Source organism: Muntiacus reevesi, chromosome 16 (assembly GCF_963930625.1).
Source record: "Muntiacus reevesi chromosome 16, mMunRee1.1, whole genome shotgun sequence".
Taxonomy (NCBI): Eukaryota; Metazoa; Chordata; class Mammalia; order Artiodactyla; family Cervidae; genus Muntiacus; species Muntiacus reevesi.
Window position 1 is genome coordinate 4,824,474 of NC_089264.1, and position 17,029 is coordinate 4,841,502.

General features: G+C 38.3%; 1 protein-coding gene across 3 annotated transcripts in view; it reads left to right on the plus strand.

The window, feature by feature from the left end:
• The first annotated feature begins 1,435 nt into the window (after window positions 1-1,435).
• Window positions 1,436-17,029, plus strand: part of TNIP3 (TNFAIP3 interacting protein 3) — a 40,975-nt gene continuing 25,381 nt past the window's right edge. For 2 of the 3 annotated variants that reach the window (XM_065907313.1, XM_065907314.1), the window contains exons 1-5: window positions 1,436-1,726; window positions 4,832-4,909; window positions 7,242-7,307; window positions 8,755-8,886; window positions 12,716-12,844. In XM_065907313.1, the coding sequence (XP_065763385.1) occupies window positions 1,691-1,726; window positions 4,832-4,909; window positions 7,242-7,307; window positions 8,755-8,886; window positions 12,716-12,844 (441 nt within the window). In that variant the 5' untranslated portion in view covers window positions 1,436-1,690. The remainder of the gene's footprint in view (window positions 1,727-4,831; window positions 4,910-7,241; window positions 7,308-8,754; window positions 8,887-12,715; window positions 12,845-17,029) is intronic. The other variant, XM_065907315.1, reaches the window with a different exon arrangement.

The window sequence follows — 17,029 nt, forward strand, 5'->3', positions numbered from 1 at the left end:
AACGGCTGGCAAGCACATGTTCCTTCTAACCACTTCTTTAGGTCAGTGCTACCTCATTCACTGGGTTAGTCTTACTGAAAACACAGATAAGGCTGAAAGGAACTTTGACCATATGTAACTATGCTTTGAGTACCTGTGTATTTGGGAGGAGGAGTTGGGAGAGAAAAGAACACTTTTTTATGTTATTGTCTTTTTTTTTTTTTTTTCTGATGAGTGGATTTGACAGTTAACGAAGTATCAGTCTCCGGGAAACCCCTGCTTGTATTCCCTAAAATCAAATCACACGTGACTCGTTTTACCTTTAGAACTCTGAACAACTTGTTTCCTGCTTGTATTTTTGGATATTGCCTTAAGGAAATATCATTCTATTTCACTCAAGTGTATCCCCTAAACAGACCAAGAAACCAGCAGAAAGTACACACACGCACATTCCAGATGGAGAGAGCCACAGATATCAGGGGTGTGGCCAGCTTATAAGGGAAGCAGAGGGAATTCAGTGTGGCGGGAACACAAGAACCAGAGTTGCAGAGCTAAAGATGAAGAGCTAACGGAGGCAACGGAGAGTCAAATCCTAGCCACCCATCCATTCCCTGTTAAAGAGTTTGGATTTCAGGAGTGTTAGGATTGACCCTACATATATGCTGATATCGAATAGAGAGGTCTAAAGAAAAATGTAAACTAAGTAACTAAATTCTTTTCTCCTTTCAGCCACACACTCTTTCCTTTCTATATTCTTGCCTCTCCCTTCGTCCCCTTTCCTCCAGTCAAGAATGAGGTCCTCTGCTCAGTCACGGCCCCGGTGTGTAGCTCAGAGCATCTGCTTTCCTTGCTTTTATCTGCACTACCTGTCAAGTGCTCCATACCTCAGTGCCCCGTAAAACTACAAGCCAACTCATTACAGCTGAATGTTAATGGAAAAAAAGATTTTACTTCCCTGGAGTTATGGAGAAAATGTGGACCAACTACAGAAAAAACAGTCTTGAGACTTTACACTTGAGAACCAAGTTTAAACTTCCTGCCAATATAGAAGATTTATTTTACAAACAATACCCAATAACTTTGTAATGAATTATTTTCTTTTCTAGTTCCATAAGAATTAGTAGCACTTACAGAATTATGCATGACATTAAAGTTCACACAGTTAAGCTGATACACATAAGACATTGCCAGAAAATCCAGCCCTTAGGGAAGCAAGTACCCCGAATTGTCAAAAAGTCAACAGTTACTTAATTGATCTGGGAAATACAGTGAAGTTATGGCAGCTCAGCTACTGAGGAAAGACTGATGTGCCTAGGCTGGTCTGTGGTAACTTCCTCCTGCAGTGAGAGAAGCTGCCAGTAAGGGAGGAAAGGCGATTTACATACCGTCGCAAGGCAACCTGCCTTGTGTGCTAGTCACAGCCCGCCAGCTTGAGACATCCCGGGAAACCCCGAGCTGGAAGAGAAGTTATCGTCACAGCTGCCTTTAGCCTTATTCTGTATAATTCACATACAGAGTCACTTCTGTACATTTTCAGTGAAAAATCTTTGCTATTGTTTTCTGTCACGAGTTAACTATTTTTGTAGTAGTTTTTAAATTGCATATATTTTGCTCTCACTTTAAAACACATTTTCTTCTTTTTTTCTTTCTGCTCTCCAAGCCTCCAGGAAAAACAGCTTCTGTGGCACATTTCTTACAGAGCACAGCTAGAATGAGCGGTGCAGAAAGTTCTACGGATCGTGCAGAGGTAAGAACACATTTCTGGGAGATGAATTGACCATACATAGCATCAACAGCATTGCTAATGGCTAATTATGCAAAGATTAATAAGAATAGAAGTGGCTAGTTTGCTTTCTTTAGGTAAGATATGCTCTATATATTTCAATAAAGAAAAACTATCTAGGTGACTGGTTGCATTTTCTTTGACACCTCTGAGCTACATTTCTTTTTTTTTTTTTTAAGTGAAAAGTAAAATCCTGTCCTTTCAGCTTTTCAATTCTATGTTTCATATTTTGCTCTTGACTTAAAAAGGAATTTGGTTTAATGTAAAATTTAAGAGACTATTATATTGGTGTGCTTAGAAATAAAATCTATTACAGCAGTAGAGTGCCTGTGGTAAAATACTTATATACATACAATTAATATCACATTCTTTGCTCTTTTACTGTTTACTGCAACAGATACTAATTGAAAGTGCTTTCTTAAAGTATTTTTTAATGATAACTAAGATACAATAGGAAACAGGCTCTTTCGTCCATTCAGGTATTTAATTTAGCAGTACCAGAACTTGAATCTCTTAAAAGCTGATCTGGGCATTAGGGTGAATGAGAAAGCAAGGTCTGAATACTTTGTACATAGATTACATTTTATAGGGAGTAATTTTTCTTTAAATGAGCCCTTAGAAGGACCAGTGACCTAAAAATCTTTCTATGCCTTTATTAGCAAATAAGAAGCACAGCAAAAACAAGTGAAAAGTTTCTTCAAAACTTTGTATTTGACTGTTTTGTTTCACTTTGATACACATCTATGTCATATGAATGGTGGTAAAATGTTGATTAATCTCCACAGAAAGTCTTAGTGATATATTTATGACTTATAAGTCATACCTATTGCTGTGCTTTATCTGTCTTTCAGATTTAATATATTTACTAAGTCATTTTATAAAGAATTATTTAAAAATAACTTTTAAAAGAAAATCAAGAGTCAAACTACTTCATAATTTTTCAGAGAAAATTGTATATGGAAAAAATGCAAACTATCTGATTACTCTCAATCTAAATTCTCAGAAGGCAGGGTATACAAATGTCTGTTAGTCACAGAATTTTTTTTGTCTTTGTCATAAATAGAAAAAAGACTTTTTGAGGACCCCAAATTCAAGTTCTGAACCATGGTGTGGAATGGAGGAACCTTGAACTTTAATATGAATCATGAAAATCAGTGGTATTTATTAAAAATAGAGGTGGGATAAGTAGGTGAAGCACAGAGAATTTTTAAGACAGTGAAAGCATTCTACAGGATCTTATAATGATAGACACATGTCATTACATATTCATCTACATCCTCAGAATGTACAACAGCAAGAGGGGATCGTAATGTAAACTGTGGATTTGGGTGACAATGCTGCGTCAAGCCAGGCTCATCTATTAACAAACATACCACTCTGGTAGAGGATGCTGACAACGGGGAGAGCGACCCATGTGTTGGGGCAATAGGTATATGGGAAATCTCTATACTCCCCACTCAATTTTACTGTGAACCTGAAACTTCTCTGAAAAATAAAATCTATTAAAAAGAAGATAGAGTGCTAGCTCCCTTTCAGAAATTCTGATCGGTGTTCTGGGTGCCCTATGTTTAGCAAGCCCCCAGGTGAATGCACCCTAGTGGTGAGAGAACCGCTAGTCTAGAATTCAGTCTTTCTGCATCTCTGCTTCGCCAAGCCCAGCACACACTAAGTAGGGTTGCTTCACAGCATTTTCCAAATCAACTATGACTAATTTTTAGTCTGTTCTGATCCAGAATAAGTTCCACCCCTTAGAAGTCTTCCTAAAAAAACAGAAATCTCAATTTCAGGACCCAACATACTTGTCACCTGGAAACTGATACCACTTCTGGCACTGGGCTAACCCAGTTTGAGGTCAAGAAGCAGGTATAATCATTCTGATTTTGTTGACCTACAGAAGAATGCCTCTTTCTAAATGCAGTACTAGTTACACATGGGTCTGAATAGGAAGTAACTAAAAAAACTAAGAATAGCATCTATAGAGGTGTAAAACACCAAGGAACCCTAAAGCGTGGAGACAAAAGTTATTAAGGGTAGAAAAATAATTTTATAAATCATTTCTAATGAAAGAAGTCCTTGAAATTCCATGATGATTACAAAACAACATTTCTTGTAACATTTCTGGCAAAAGCCAACATGTTTTGAAAATATTTCTTATTGTTCACGAATACCCTTAAGCAATTTCTTGGTCCACAATAATTATTGAGCCTGAAACTAAACGGCAGATTTCCAGACTACCCTCATCATCTAATTCATTGTATTACTTTATGATTCAGCCATGCAATGGTTTTAAGACTATTGAGTTAGAACAGAGAAAACAATACTTTAGTGAACTTTGCTGGTGATCGCTTTAGACAGATGGTAGGCAATTTCCAGAATGTTTGTGCTTTCTTTACATGAATAATATTTTCTTAAAAATAAAAATGATTAATTTTTCACCATGCCAATGATTTATTATTCATCTAAATTTGTCACCTAGCAGCTTTATACATAGGGCTGGTTAAAATTACACAATACCAGATAACCTATGCCCACCTCTCTAAGATAATCATATGATGTCACTGAAGTAGTTAATGTATTATTATTGCTTCAGAATCAGTTTGTCTCCGTGTAACGTACTGTGTTAGTCTCCTTTCCTTGGTTCTATCACGCCTCTGACTTTTGTCAGGGCCACTCCAAATCATGGGCATGTTTATGTAAATGAATTAAAAAAAAAATTTTACCAGGTAAATACCTAACATGTATCTATGAAACTTACCTGATTTCTATATACATTATATTCTGTACAGTATATTCATTTTTGGGGGGAAATGATTGAAATTCAAATTCATAAAATTCTAATTTCTTGCTTACCTCTTAAATAGATACATTTGTAATTTATTCAATAATTGTCTAAGTAGTTAATTCATATAAAAGAGTTTCTAAAATATAAAGCTTTTTCATCAACAGTTCTCTATGAAGAAGATAATATTTTAGCAAAATTTTTATAAATTACAAATGAGAGCTTGTGAAAGGCAGCATTTCTCCTGTTTACTTGATAGACTATTCTGCTTTGCTCTTTTTTCTTTTAAGTGTGCTCAATCGTCAAGAAGAAAGAACCTAAATTCTCTTGAACAAAAGATAAGATGTCTGGAAAAGCAGAGAAAAGAGGTAATTTTGCAATGTTAGTTGAAGCAACACGGGCCATGGGTTGATGCTGACAATGAAAGAGGCCCCTCGTGCCTTTCGCTTTTGCTGCTGGTCACAGTCTGGATCCTCGGGATCAGCGGCTGCATTACACTGACAGCAAATGCCTCTTTCTCACTCACCTACAGATCTCTGACTCGGTCTCTCAATGCTTGTGCGAACAGATAAAAAATGACAGACCCATAAATTCAATCATTGTAATTTAAGTTTTGTAATTAGATGTTTCTTCCACGTGGGCCAGGTGAGTTTATCATCTGGGCTGTTAATGCTCTGCAACTTGACACACCTTGAAACTCAAACTGTCAAAGGCCTTATTGTGTAGTTGACTTGGGTACGATGACATCATGAGTTGGCATCTGACCAACAGGGGTTAAGGAGCATTATCACAAAAGAAGTTTGTTTTAAAACGTCATTAGGTATGTAATGGATGTTATTTTGAGTTCTGTTTTTCTGAGTTTAATGAATATTAGAACTTCTTTATTCTCCTTGACGGAGGAAAAGGTAAAAAAAAAAAAAATAACAATTTTGGCACTATGTAGTCAATTTGGTGCTTCCTTTTCTAAATCATTTTCTGTTGGTCCTTTAATGGACCGGAACCTGGTGGTCCGGAGAGTAAGAGAGAGAAAGAGGCTGATATCCCCTGGTTTACACGGAAAGCCAATACAGCCCTGTTCTCAGGGCTCGCGCTGCTGCACGTGGGCACCGGGCGCCCTCTCGAGTGGGTGAAGGCACAGCGCGCCTTCTCGAGAGGGGCTTAGAAGCCCGGACAAGAAAGTGAGTTCAGCGGGCCTCCACGCTCCAAGGAATTAGCCAGAAATAGAGAGGGAGAGAAAAGAAAGAAAGAAAGACACCGGGACCAAAGCTCTGATGGAGCAAAGGTGTTTGAATCAACATGGCGTGGGCATATATACTGTCTTACAAGGTGGTTATTCTCAGCAAAGACAAAGATTAAAATTCCAGACTTACAAAACATAAGATGATCCCTATCAAAGAGAGAGAGTTGCAAGCAATCACCTTTTACAGTATGGTTCATAAGAAGGAAGAGGGTACTTATCACTGTAATGAGAAATGCCTGGATTCCTCAGCCCCGGGAAAGGCGTGCCTCTCCTCTTAATTCCCGAATATTCAGGAATCAATAAGGGCCAGAGGGTTCCTGACAGATTCAAAACAGCACACAGGAAGCCTCTTGTTAAATGCTTCCTGACAATTTTCTACATTACAGCCTTTCTGTTCTCTTCTATGGTGCCCTCCACCCTTTGATACTGCATAAAATAGTTGCTCTTCTGGAAAAGTACTGAACTTCAGCAAAGTAATGGTACCAGAGCATAGAAATGTTAGTCCCTAAAATGACAGGAGCTCAAGGATCTTTATAAAATAATATTTTATAGTCTTATCTAAAAAGTTATATCTATTTCTAGCATAAGAGTTACCTAGCTACTGCCACTCTGGATTAGATAGTCTGTTTTGTAATGAAGAGAAAGTTTTGTTACCTTTTTAGTCATTATATCTGTCTTCTCCATGTCTGTCCTATATTTATAGCTGTTGGAATTTCTTTTAATGTGGAAAGCTGTAGACTTCCCTGACTAGAAAACTAAAAAGAGGTCATAGTGTTTTTCCTTTCATCTATTTAGCACATAGTTTTGAAGTTTGAAACAAAGTTACAAGTTGCTCGCAGCCTAAATTGCTTCTAAAATTGTCTTATGACAAAACTATTATTCCTCAAATAATCTAAGCTTTCAAAAAAGTGATATTATATATTAGTTGAGTATATTATACAAATCATGTACTGATTTTTTTTTTTAAACACATTATTACAAGCAAATGATTATCAGCTAACGAGACTTGGAATTTTTAATATAAATTCTGCCTTTAAAAGATATAAGAAATATTACATTATAATAGTCAAGGTAAGCACATAGAAAAATATGGAAAGATTTTATAAAAGACTTCAAATATGAATTAATATTGCAGAAAACCATTAATGCAATTTGTATCAGGTTCTGGTTGGATTGAACAAAGAAGATGAAAATTCAAATAGGTATGCAAAGTTAAACGTTTCTAATAAATTGTTCGGCTGACTAGTCAAGATATACCTAAGATGTACTAGTTTTTCACATGTGAGCCAATTATGAAAGGTGAATGTGTTAACTCATCCCAGATCTACCAGAACTTGGTGGAAAGAATACTGTCTTCACCAATGACTTCCAAAATCTTACCTCAAAAAGTGATTTCATTTTGACTAAATTTCCAACTGGGCAGAATCCTTTGTTGATTTACCAAATTCTAATAATTTCAGCTCCTGGAAGTTAACCAGCAATGGGATCAGCAATTTAGAAGCATGAAAGAGTTATATGAAAGAAAGGTAAACACCTCTCTGTTTCGTATTTGCTTTAAATCAGTAATCTGAGTGAGCCAAGTATGTGAAGATTTTCATTGCTTTCAACTACAGGAGATTTGTGAATAGCCAGCCTTCTGTTGAAAAATGATGAGGAGGAGGGTGCTGAATGTATTACTGGCTTCTTGGTACTGAAAATTAATGAAGGAAGCAAAGGTGTCAGTGAATTGTCTTGAGAATGTAAAAATAAAGATACTAAAAATAGCCTCCAGCGGTATCTCTAAATTCTTAGGCACATTTATCAGAGCTCACAGAGCATCCTGGCTCTGTTACTAGCAGCCATAAAAGCACAAAGTTATTTGTGAGGTGAGAGATGGCTTAAAGTACATACTGTTTTATACAAGGCTAGTTCTCTAATTCTTTATAGCATAAGCTGTTTCCCACAGATAAGGAAAGATGCTAACAGTGAGTGAGGGGAAATGGGGCAGACCCTCTTCTCTCTAAAGCATGTTCTCAGACAAGAAACTTTTGCTTTGGTGAAAAATAATTTTTAAAAAATATATATATATATATTTAAAGAAGAAAAGTCAACTTATTATTTAAAATAATTTCATGTTACAAAAAAGAGAGAAGAGAAAGTAAACTCCCTGAATAATTCAGAATTAAGAAATTTGACCACAAGTGAGAAATACAGCAAAAAGGCTCTTTTCTTCCTCATTTTGACACTCAAAGTATTACATTTAGAAAAAGCAAGATGGTTTTCACTACACTAGGCCATGGCCAAGCCACCTTATATAATAATATTCAGAGGGGCTGCTTTTGGGTCTCCAAAGTTTAAGTCACATGATCCCAGAGAAAACATTTAGTTACCTTCCCAAAGGGCTTGCAGCTGCGTGAAGACCCAGGGTTAAAAATGGTCACACTCTCCATCTTTGATGAAGTGCTTGTTCCTAAGTCTTCTCTCGCTGGATCCCTGCAACCCAAACACCTAATTTGGAATTTAATAGCAGGTCAAGAAACTTGGCACGCACTGCATACAGGTCAAGCGCTGCAGGTTACTGAGGAATTAAAGGCCGTATCTGTTTTTCTGTAATGTAAGCACGTTCACTGATCTCCACCCTTCACTGCCTTCTTCAGATCAGGCAAGGCACACCTTGCCAGTGGAAAACAGAATGGCAAGGCTCGATGGCTCCCGTAAGGTCTAAGGGTTTATTCCTTCCAAAGGGGCGTAGTCTGGAGAAAGGAGTCTACAAGCTGTTTTGGTGTTTGCTTTTTTCTCTTGTAGAGGAAGCATTTTTTTAAAAGCAAAAGACCTGATCTTGGTTTGGGGCAGTGGGAAGAGCAGCCCCTCCCTAGGCGACGCCCAGGAGTGAGCCAGTTCTGTCCCGCGGTGTTAGGTTGGGAAAAAAATACAGGGGTTGGTGGGCTTCGGACCAGGTGTCTGCAGCTGTCTGTGAACCACTCCTGCCTGCAGGTCGCAGAGCTGAAATCGAAACTGGATTCCGCAGAAAGATTCCTGGGAACACTGGAGAAGGAGCGGCTGCAGAGCCCGACCGAGAGCAGCCCGCCGCGCTGCTGGACCAGCGAGTCGCTGCGGCTTGCGGAGGTGGGCGGGGCTCGGGAGCGAATCCCCGCCCCCATGAGGGCGGGGCCCTACCTCCGATGGGCCAGGGGGTACCGGGTACGCAGGGCCCAAAACCAGGGGCCACGTCTCTAAATCCGAAGGCAGGAGGTGCCCTATTCGCTTCCTCCTTTGCGCTCAGGAGGCTCCATTCGCAGGGAGAACCAAGCCACAGATTTGGGGGTGTTTTTCTAGGGCATTGCAGCCTAGGAAAAAATTCATTTTGCTTTTTTGCTTTTACTCATACTGATTTATTTTTACTGCTATTGTTGGTAATATGACAAACCTTTGTACAGCTGCTTTTCAGCTTACAAGAAGCTTAACAAATAAGTATGACTTTTGTCACCCTAAAAAGATAACATTTTTGAAAAGTGTCTCACCCTCCTCATCTCATTTAACATTCACCATCCATCTGTGAGGAAAATCTTACATTTGTCATTTTAGAAGTGAGAAGGCTGAGGTGTAGAGTTTAGACGGCTTGTCAATGTCTATAAGTAGCACATGGGAAAATGGGACTTGAACCCAGTTTCCAGATTGGAAGGGTCCTTTAATCCTCCTGAGAACTAGAAGGTGGCATTGAGATTATGCCTTTTCTTAATGTGGACTCCTGGCTTTATGTTTAGTTATGGGACTTTACAGTTATGGGACTGCGAACAAAGCTAGTAAAGGTGATGGAATTCCACTTGAGCTATTTCAAATCCTAAAAGATGATGCTGTGAAAGTTTTGCACTCAATATGCCAGAAAATTTGGAAAACACAGCAGTGGCTATAGGACTGGAAGCCAAGTTCAGTTTTCATTCCAGTCCCAAAGAAAGGCAATGCCAAAGAACATTCAAAGTGCCACACAATTGCACTCATCTCACACGCTAGCAAAGTAACGCTCAAAATTCTTCCAAGCCAGGCTTCAATAGTATGTGAAACTTGAACTTCCAGATGGTCAAGCTGGATTTAGAAAAGGCAGAGGAACCAGAAATCAAATTGCCAACATCGTTGGATCATAGACAAAGCAAGAGAGTTCCAGAAAAACATCTATTTCTATTTTATTGACTATGCCAACGCCTTTAACTGTGTGGATCACAGCAAACTGTGGAAAATTCTTCAAGAGATGGGAACACCAGATCACCTGACCTGCCTCCTGAGAACCCTGTATGCAGGTCAAGAAGCATCAGCTAGAACTGGACGTGGAACAACAGACTGATTCCAAATAGGGAAAGGAGTACATCACAGCTGTATATTGTCATCTGCCTATTTAACTTACACGCAGAGTACATCATGCAAAATGCTGGGCTGGATGAAGCACAAGCTGGAATCAAGATTGCCAGGAGAAATATCAATAACTTCAGATACACAGATGATCCCACCATTATGGCAGAAAGCAAAGAAGAACTAAAGAGCCTCTTGATGAAAGTGAAAGAGGAGAATGAAAAATCTGAATTTAAGCTCAACATTCAGAAAACTAAGATCATGGCATCCGGTTCCATCACTTCATGGCAAATAGATGGGGAAACAATGGAAACAGTGACAGAGTTTATTTTGGGGGGCTCCAAAATCACTGCAGATCATGATTGCAGCCATGAAATTAAAAGACTCTTGCTGCCTGGAAGAAAAGCTATGGCCAACCTAGACAGCATATTAAAGAGCAGAGATATAGCCTCCCTTTTGAAGCTCCCTCTCATCTCCCTTCCCATTCCAGCCCTCTGATTAATGTTGATGTTTGACAGAAAACAGCAAAATTCTGTAAAGCAATTATCCTTCAATAAAAATTTAAAAAAAAAAAAAAGCAGAGACATTACTTTGCTGACAAAGTTCAATCTAGTCAAAGATTTTCCAGTAGTCATGTATGGATGTGAGAGTTGGACTATAAAGAAAGATGAGCGCCAAAGAATTGATGCTTTTGAGCTGTGGTGTTGGAGAAGACTCTTGAGAGTCACTTGGACTGCAAGGAGACCCAATCAGTCAACCCTAAAGGAAATCAGCCCTGAATATTCATTGGAAGGACTGATGCTGAAGCTGAAACTCCAATACTTTGGCCACCCGTTTTGAAGAACTGAATCATTTGAAAAGACCCTGATGCTGGGAAAAATTGAAGGCAGACGGAGAAGGGAACCACAGAGGACAAGATGGTTGGATGGCATCACCGACTCAATCGACATGTTTGAGCAAGCTCAGGAAGTTGATGATGGACAGGGAAGCCTGGCATGCTGCAGTCCATGGGGTCACAAAGAGTCAGACATGACTGAGCAACTGAACTTCACTGAACTGATGGGACTTCATGGATATTGTAGGAAAAGGGTGGAGGCCCTTGAGCCCTAAAGGCCTCTCATTTTTTCAGACAGGAAAAAGAAGAATAAGGCTAATTTTCTCAGATGAAGTCTTGTGACTGATATTGTGATAAAGTGGTTGTGTTTTACAACATGTACAAGTCTTAAGGCAGTTTCACAAATTAGTACATGACATCTGTTCAGATTTCCCACCTTGCTAAGGATATCTTTGGCAGTGTCCAAAGAAAGCAAAGTTTAGCAATTCCCTTTCTGCCATGTAAAAGTTCCTTTCTGTTCCATCTACACCCAGCACAAGAATCATGGTTATTTTTTTCCCCTATGCCATTTGGATCATTTTCTAGTTTAAATAAGCTATTTCTAGTTCTCTTAAGCTATGCTAAATTTTTAAAAAATGGTGAATTTTCGAGGTGTACATATAGATCTATTCTGGTTAAACAAAGGCAAATAGAAATGTTTTCACTTTTAAAGAAAACAACTCACCTAAAGTTGATTTCTTAAATCATTGTTTTGGGAAACAGTAGCTATTAAAACAATATACTTTAACATATAGATTTACCTTAACTCCAGAATATTTATTTTACTAGGTTAAAATTTTCATCTCATTAAGAATCCAATTCACTCGACAAAAAGTTTACTGCCCAGAATATAAAATTAGGAGATAGGAGACAGCTGTTGTCTGAATTCAGAACTGGTGTCTAAGCCACTAGCCTTGCTTCAAGTACTTAAAACGCTGGGTTGCTTGAAGGTGATATGAAAAGTGGAGGAGTGATGGAAGTTGGACCAGCCGATCTCTACATTTTAAAAGAAATCATCACAAAAATATAGCACTCTGAATAATTATCTGTGATGTAGGGTCTTATTGCCTGAGGTTTTAATCCTTTATCCTCTTCTGTCTGTCTTCAGGCCAGAATGAAGCAGGGCTTTGAGATATTGATATTTTTTGTTGCAGTGACACTTTTTGCTTTTTAAAACTTTCAGTTATTTTTTAGTGAATCAGTCTTTCATCACCACCTTATAACTGTGTATAGGGAATAGCTTATTCTGCAGACTCATTTGATCCTTAAAAGTGAGGAGTGGGGATTTTGATATCTTGTTCTGGGGTCACAAAACTTAGTAGCAGTAAGGATAACAGAAAGATTTCTTCTATCCTAATCCTGACTTCCACCCAGAGTTGTTGTTGTTTAGTTGCTAAGTCACATCCGACCCTTTTAAGATCCCACGGACTGTAGGCCGCCAGGCTCCTATGTCCATGGGATTTCCCAGGCAAGAATACTGAAGTGGGTTGCCATTTCCTTCTCTAGTGGATCTTCCTGATCCAGGGATCAAACCCGCGTCACCTGCATTCACAGGCAGGTTCTCTACAGATGAACCATGAGGGAAGCCCACCCAGAGATTATTACTCAAGTGGGGTGTTAAATGAAAATCTAGTAGGTCTTGTTTGTTTTGTTTTTTTTAATTTCAGAAGTAGTCCTACAAAACCGTCTCATCTGAATTTTATTGTTTGGAATTTGTTTTCTTGCTTTATATTTCAGAAGGAAAAGGAGAGCCTAAATGGAGAATTACATGAATTGAAGATAGAGAATAACCTTTTGAAGGAAAAAAATGCTCTCATGAACCACAAGAAGCAACAGTATGAATGTGAAATAAAACGCCTCAATAAGGTATCAAGCCAGGTGAAGCTGGAGAGGTCAGATGTGAGGTTTCTGTATAAAGTAAATTCTGGGCTGAGACTCACAGCAAAATCCACTCACGCTGCAAGGCAGCTCACCGTCTTGGGGGGCTTGCACAAAAGGTCTCTGTAATTTTATAAATCTCTCCAAATTCCTCATTCAGCTATGCTTGGCTAAGGATTTTTGGGGGAACTCGTGTCCCTGCAAAGATTGTCGTGAAAAAGATAAGGAGATATTATAAAAAAGAGTAAGAATTTCTTTTTTGGTAGTTCAAAGAACCACATAAAGCAAGTAGGTGTTTGCGAAGAGTAGTGTATGTCTTGGTCAACCACAAAAGTTTCCTGAGGAAACAGACTGCACTTTACAATCATCACGGTGGAGCTGCTAGGTGTGAAGCAGACTACATGGAAGCAGGCTAAATGCCAAATCCAAGAATGGCGGCTTTTCTGAGAATAAGCCTTTTAGGGGGGAGAGTGGGGATAGATCTATTAAGAAAATGCAGGTGATTTTAATGCCTTCGCTTCAACTTAACTATTCAAAGGGGCCACGTTTGAATTGCTGCAAAAGAATGACATGTGAGTGAGTGTGTCTGTGTGTTGTTTCATGGACTAAACCTTAATTTTCTGTGGGAAGGAATTGCTGACTTGTTCAGGGGAAAAAAATTAAACCCTTTGCTGTTGACTTTTTCATACATGGACCATAGAAATACCTGTATGAGTTGAAATATTCATCTCTCAAGCTAGGTATTTCTTGGCCAAAGTAACAGAAATTGTCTTCTAAAATGAGTAGGTGATTGGCCTTAAACACATGCTTGGTGCTTGTGTTTTGAACTGTGCCATCTTGCAGTTAAGTAGTTTTCAGAGGTATAGCTTAAAGATTCCCAGAGTGTTAACTATGTGCCTATACAGTTTATAGGATGCTTTACAAATGTGATGCTGTATTTGATCTATTTATGAGGCAAGCTGTTATTCAAGATAAAGTGAGAAATTGGAGGTTGACTTCATAAACAGTGTGCTTCTCTATCCTTCAAGAGAGAAAATCAATGGAGATACAGATTCAGGGCAAATGGATTTTCTCTCTTATTCTCTGCTGGAAATTCTCTGCAAATGAATTAGAGGAGCTGGCATTAATTGAGATTATATTTGAAATGTCTCCCACTTTGGTATGTCATCGCTTATTACTTCTCTGTTTCTCTAAATGTGGACATAAGGATATAAAGCATGTATAAATTAGAACAGTCAAGAACTCTGTTTTTAACTCAAGAAGCTCATATATAACCTTAATTTTTGTGTATCTACTTTTATAGTCAACAGAAAAAAAAACTTTTAATAAGTAAAAACTTTATAGCTCATGATTATAATCCTGAAATCTCAATGAGAAAAATTAATTTGAGTAAAATTCAGAGCTTGATACAAATGTCATCTTCTCAAAGAGGATTTTTCTGGTTATCCTAACTAAAATTACGTACTACACCTCCAAAGTTTCCTGTTTTAATTTTTCCTTGGAATTCATTGCTATTTAATATATGCAAAATGTCTCGTGTTTATTATCATATTTGCTTGCTATCTCCTAGTCTTGATTGTAAGCTCCATGTGAGCAGGATTTTTGCAGGGCAGACATCTCTCTTAGGCATGGTAGACCCAGTGTGGAGTACTCACAATACTTTTAGTGGCCCACTGAGATGCTTAATTTCTCTTAAGTCAGAGGGAAAAAACTGAAAGCTGTAGGTCAAAAAAACATTTCATATTAATATTAACATATTCATCTTTGTAAGAATGCAATTATAGAAATTTACTATCAATACCTATTTATTTGAAGAAGGAGACTCACAAGGACAATAGTCATAATGGGGCCCTGAGTTTCTCTCTTTTGTTCACTGCTGTATTTGAAGTGCCTAGAACAGGGCCTTGCTCATAATATGTTCTTTTTTTTTTTTTTATTAGTTGAAGGCTAATTACTTTACAATATTGTAGTGGTTTTTGCCATACATTGACATGAATCAGCCATGGATTTACATGTGTTCCCCATCCCGATCCCCCCTCCCACCTCCCTCCCCATCCCATCCTTCTGGGTCTTCCCAGTGCACCAGCCCTGAGCACTTGTCTCATGCATCCAACCTGGGCTGGTGATCTGTTTCACCCTTGATAGTATACTTATTTCAATGCTCTTCTCTCAGAACATCCCACCCTCCCCTTCTCCCACAGAGTCTAAAAGTCTGTTCTGTACACCTGTGTCTCTTTTTCTGTTTTGCATATAGGGTTATCGTTACCATCTTTTTAAATTCCATATATATGTGCTAGTATACTGTATTGGTGTTTATCTTTCTGGCTTACTTCACTCTGTATAATGGGCTCCAGTTTCATCCATCTCATTAGAACTGATTCAAATGAATTCTTTTTAACAGCTGAGTAATATTCCATGGTGTATATGTACCACAGCTTCCTTATCCATTCGTCTGCTGATGGACATCTAGGTTGCTTCCATGTCCTGGCTATTATAAACAGTTCCGTGATGAACATTGGGGTACACGTGTCTCTTTCAGATCTGGTTTCCTCGGTGTGTATGCCCAGGAGTGGGATTGCTGGGTCATATGGCAGTTCTATTTCCAGTTTTTTAAGGAATCTCCACGCTGTTCTCCATAGCAGCTGTACTAGTTTGCATTCCCACCAACAGTGTAAGAGGGTTCCCTTTTCTCCACACCCTCTCCAGCATTTATTGTTTGTAGACTTTTGGATAGCAGCCATCCTGACTGGCATGTAATGGTACCTCATTGAGGTTTTGATTTGCATTTCTCTGATAATGAGTGATGTTGAGCATCTTTTCATGCGTTTGTTAGCCATCTGTATGTCTTCTTTGGAGAAATGTCTATTTAGATCTTTGGGCCATTTTTTGATTGGGTCATTTATTTTTCTGGAATTGAGCTGCAGGAGTTGCTTATATATTTTTGAGATTAATCCTTTGTCTGTTTCTTCATTTGCTATTATTTTCTCCCATTCTGAAGGCTGTCTTTTCACCTTGCTTATAGTTTCCTTTGTTGTGCAAAAGCTTTTAATTTTCATTAGGTCCCATTTGTTTATTTTTCCTTTTATTTCCAATACTCTGGGAGGTGGGTCATAGAGGATCCTGCTGTGATTTATGTTGGAGAGTGTTTTGCCTATGTTCTCCTCTAGGAGTTTTATAGTTTCTGGTCTTACATTTAGATCTTTAATCCATCTTGAGTTCATTTTTGTGTATGGTGTTAGAAGGTGTTCTAGTTTCATTCTTTTACAAGTGGTTGACCAGTTTTCCCAGCACCACCTGTTAAAGAGGTTGTCTTATTTCCATTGTATATTCTTGCCTCCTTTGTCAAAGATAAGGTGTTTGTAGGTACGTGGATTTATCTCTGGGCTTTCTATTCTGTTCCATTGATCTATATTTCTGTCTTTGTGCCAGTACCATACTGTCTTGATGACTGTGGCTTTATAGTAGAGCCTGAAGTCAGGCAGGTTGATTCCTCCAGTTCCGTTCTTCTTTCTCAAGATTGCTTTGGCTGTTCGAGGTTTTTTGTATTTCCATACAAATTGTGAAATTATTTGTTCTAGTTCTGTGAAGAATACCATTGGTAGCTTGATAGGGATTGCCCATTTATAATAAAAACTCTCCAGAAAGCAGGAATAGAAGGAACATACCTCAACATAATAAAAGCTATATGTGACAAACCCATAGCAAACATTATCCTCAATGGTGAAAAATTGAAAGCATTTCCCATAAAATCAGGAACAAGACAAAGGTGCCCACTCTCACCACTACTATTCAACATAGTTTTGGAAGTTTTGGCCACAGCAATCAGAGCAGAAAAAGAAATAGAAGGAATCCAGATAGGAAAAGAAGTGAAACTCTCACTGTTTGCAGATGACATGATCCTCTACATAGAAAACCCTAAACACTCTACTGGAAAATTACTAGAGTTAATCAATGAGGATAGTAAAGTTGCAGGATATAAAATTAACACAGAGAAATCCCTTGCATTCCTATACACTAACAATGAGAAAACAGAAAGAGAAATGAAGGAAACAATACCATTCATAACATGTTCTTAAATATTTGTTGAGGGATGAATTAACTAACTAATGTAATTTGCTGATGATGTAATATATTCAGTAGCCAGTTGTGATCCTGGCGTCTATGCTTTAATAG